General features: G+C 33.6%; 1 protein-coding gene across 1 annotated transcript; it reads left to right on the top strand.

The window, feature by feature from the left end:
• Nucleotides 1-743: 743 nt before the first annotated feature.
• LOC131618928 (uncharacterized) lies at nt 744-1,463 on the top strand. Its single transcript, XM_058890103.1, has one exon. It carries the CDS (start codon nt 744-746, stop codon nt 1,461-1,463), a length of 720 nt encoding a protein of 239 aa, XP_058746086.1.
• Nucleotides 1,464-3,276: the final 1,813 nt, after the last annotated feature.

Genomic DNA, 3,276 nt, shown 5'->3' with positions numbered 1-3,276 from the left:
ACTAAGATTAAGTTTAAAATCGAAAGATACTTAATTGTATTAACATTCTTTGTTTCCCTTTTTTCTGGAATTGATCTTGTCATTATTAGAACAAGTGGGGGATTGTTGGAAATTATTAATATCTAATAATATTTAATCACCATAGGTGTGTTCCAAAATGACAAGAAAATATATCTATGTGAAGTTTGTATTTTGAATATGAAAATAGGCAACACTTCGTGAAGTGTTGCAATAGGCTGTTTGTAGTTTGAATCAGAAATAGGCAACACTTCATGAAGTGTTGCAGAATGAAAACATGCAACTCTTGGTAAATGTTGCAATAGGCCAAACATTGTAACTTTTGGAAAAGGAATTGTTTCACGAAGGGTCGCTACCTTATAAACAATACTAAAGTGGCCTATAAAAACCTCATTCTTGATTCAGAAATAAACAACAAAAATTGTACATCTGATAAGCCTATTATCTTCACTAAAATTCCAGACACTCTTCGCTACATCCGAGTTTTCGTCGGTCTTACGCAAACTCGATAAAAGGCTGAATTATCCTGGGTATTCCTGCGTTCCAACTCTAAGACATATTGAGAGTGCTTGAAATACTTATAAGGAAAGTGATTTCATTCACGATTCTAGCCTCGATTCCATTCAGTTTAAATTGATTTTTCTAACAAGTACCTTACATGTGAGGGCCTTAACAAAATACTTGAAGGAGACAATACTGGAAAATCAACAGACGACCCAGATTAGATGGAAAAGAGAAAATCAAAAGTGAATAGAATAATCAAGCACCATCTTGATGATGGACTGCAAACAGAATATTCAAATGCTAAAGATCCCAAGATTTTGTGGGACAAAATTAAAGCAAGATTTGGACATCAGAAAAAAGTCTTGTTACCCTCATTAATGGATCAGCGGAACAAGTTAAGATTCCAAGACTACAAAAGTGTCATTGCATATAATTCTGCTATGCACCAGATTATAGCACAACTAAAATTTTTTGGCACAATTATAACTGAAAAGGAAAAGTTAGAAAAAACTTTTTCAACTTTTCATGCATCCCAGGTATTGTTGCAACAACAATACAGAATGAGGGAATTTACTGAATATTCTGATTTAGTTGCAGCCCTTCTAGTGGCAGAGCAAAACAACGAACTTCTTATAAAAAACCACCAGTCACGACCCACAGGAACAATAACATATCCTGAAATTAATGTCACAACATTTAATCGTGGACGTGGTGGTTTTAATCGTCTCAAGAAACGTGGTGGTCATGCTCGTTTTGATGGTAATAATAGTCGTACTCGTTTTGATGGTCATAGTCGAGGAGGATATCATGGCCGGAATTTTTTCCACGGTCGAAACCATTTTCGTGGTAGAGGACGTGGACGAGGTCATATTAATAATTATAGATCTCCCAGATATGACCAGAATAATTGGAATCATCAAGGAAAGGGAAAGTATATCTAAGAAGGTCCTTCGAGAAACTATGAGGATGTATGTTTCAGATGCGGAAAGAAAGGTCATTGGTCTAAGGTGTGTAGAACACCAGATCATTTGTGCAAAAGACAAATGGCATCTGTGGAAGAAAAAGGAAAAGAAGTTAATTTTAATGAGATTGAACCCAGCAATGATAATACATATTTTGAAACTGCTGACTTCGTTGAAGGATCAATGGATTAAGGAACTGTTTGAATAATGTGTGATATGTGTGAATATGTATTAACTTAATAATTTGTATATCGTTTAATAGATATTATGTTGTTTAATATATATTATGTTTAATAAATATGGTGTTGATTTACGATCTATTTAATCTTATTTTTATTTTTAAGAAGGTTAGACATGGAACATGTCAAAGACATTTGCATTCCGGACAGTGGGACTACTCATACAATCCTCAAAAGTAAGAAATATTTTACTGAAATAAACCATACTAAAGGTGTAATAAATACAATTTCAGGTCCTGCAGATTTGATTGAAGGAACAGGTAATGCTATGTTCATATTACCAAATGGGACAAAATTTGTCATTAACAATGCTTTATACTCTCCAAAATCAAAGAGAAATTTGTTAAGTTTTAATGACATATATCGTCAAGGATACGATACTGAAACTGAAACTGAAGGTAATATGAAATACATTAATATTACTTCTAATGTTTTGAGAAAGAAGAAAATTTTAGAAAAACTACCAAAATTGTCTTATGGTTTACATTACACATATATACATGAAATTGAATGCAATTTAGTAGTAAAAGAAGATCCCAAAATTGAGATTTTATGGCATGACCGTTTAGGTCACCCTGGTTCAACAATGATGCGTAAAATAGTTGAAAGTACACATGGTCATCCATTGAAAAGTTTAAAACTTACACAAGATGATAAACCATGTGAAGCTTGCTCACTTGGTAAACTAATAACAAAGCATTCACCAGGAAAGATTCAGACAGAATCGCCTGCATTTCTTGAAAGAATTCAAGGAGACATATGTGGACCTATCCATCCACCGTCAGGACCATTCAGATATTTTATGGTATTAATTGATGCTTCTAGTAGATGGTCATATGTATGCTTATTGTCAAGTCGTGATATGGCATTTGCTAAATTTCTTGCACAAATTATTAAACTTAGAGCTCAATTTCCTGACTACACTATAAAGAAAATTAGACTTGACAATGCAGGTGAAGTTACATCTGAATCATTTAATAATTATTGTATGTCAATTGGAATTACTGTGGAACACCCTGTTCCCCATGTACATACACAAAATGGTTTAGCAGAGTCATTAATCAAACGTCTTCAATATATTGCTAGACCATTAATAAAGAAAACTAAACTACCAGTTACAGTTTGGGGTCATGCAATTTTACATGCTGCAGCACTCATCCGTCTAAGGCCAAATGCTGATCATAAACATACCCCTTATCAACTTGCAATTGGTAAGGAACCAGATATTTCTCATTTAAAGATATTTGGTTGTGCAGTATATGTCCCAAAATCTCCACCACAAATAACAAAGATGGGACCTCAAAGGAGGTTAGGAATATATGTGGGATATGAATCACCATCTATTATTAAATATCTTGAACCTCTAACAGGTGATGTTTTTCAGGCAAGATTTGCTGATTGTCATTTTGACGAGACAAAATTTCCAATGCTAGGGGGGAAAATAAAAAGGTAGAAAAGGACATAACATGGTATGTGCCCCATTTATTGCATTTAGACCCATATAATAGATCATGGGAAGAAAATGTAAAGAAAATAGTCCATTTACAAGATTT

The sequence above is a fragment of the Vicia villosa genome, linkage group LG1 (assembly GCF_029867415.1).
Source record: "Vicia villosa cultivar HV-30 ecotype Madison, WI linkage group LG1, Vvil1.0, whole genome shotgun sequence".
Classification (NCBI taxonomy): Eukaryota; Viridiplantae; Streptophyta; class Magnoliopsida; order Fabales; family Fabaceae; genus Vicia; species Vicia villosa.
This window is presented reverse-complemented; position numbering and strand designations above follow the sequence as displayed.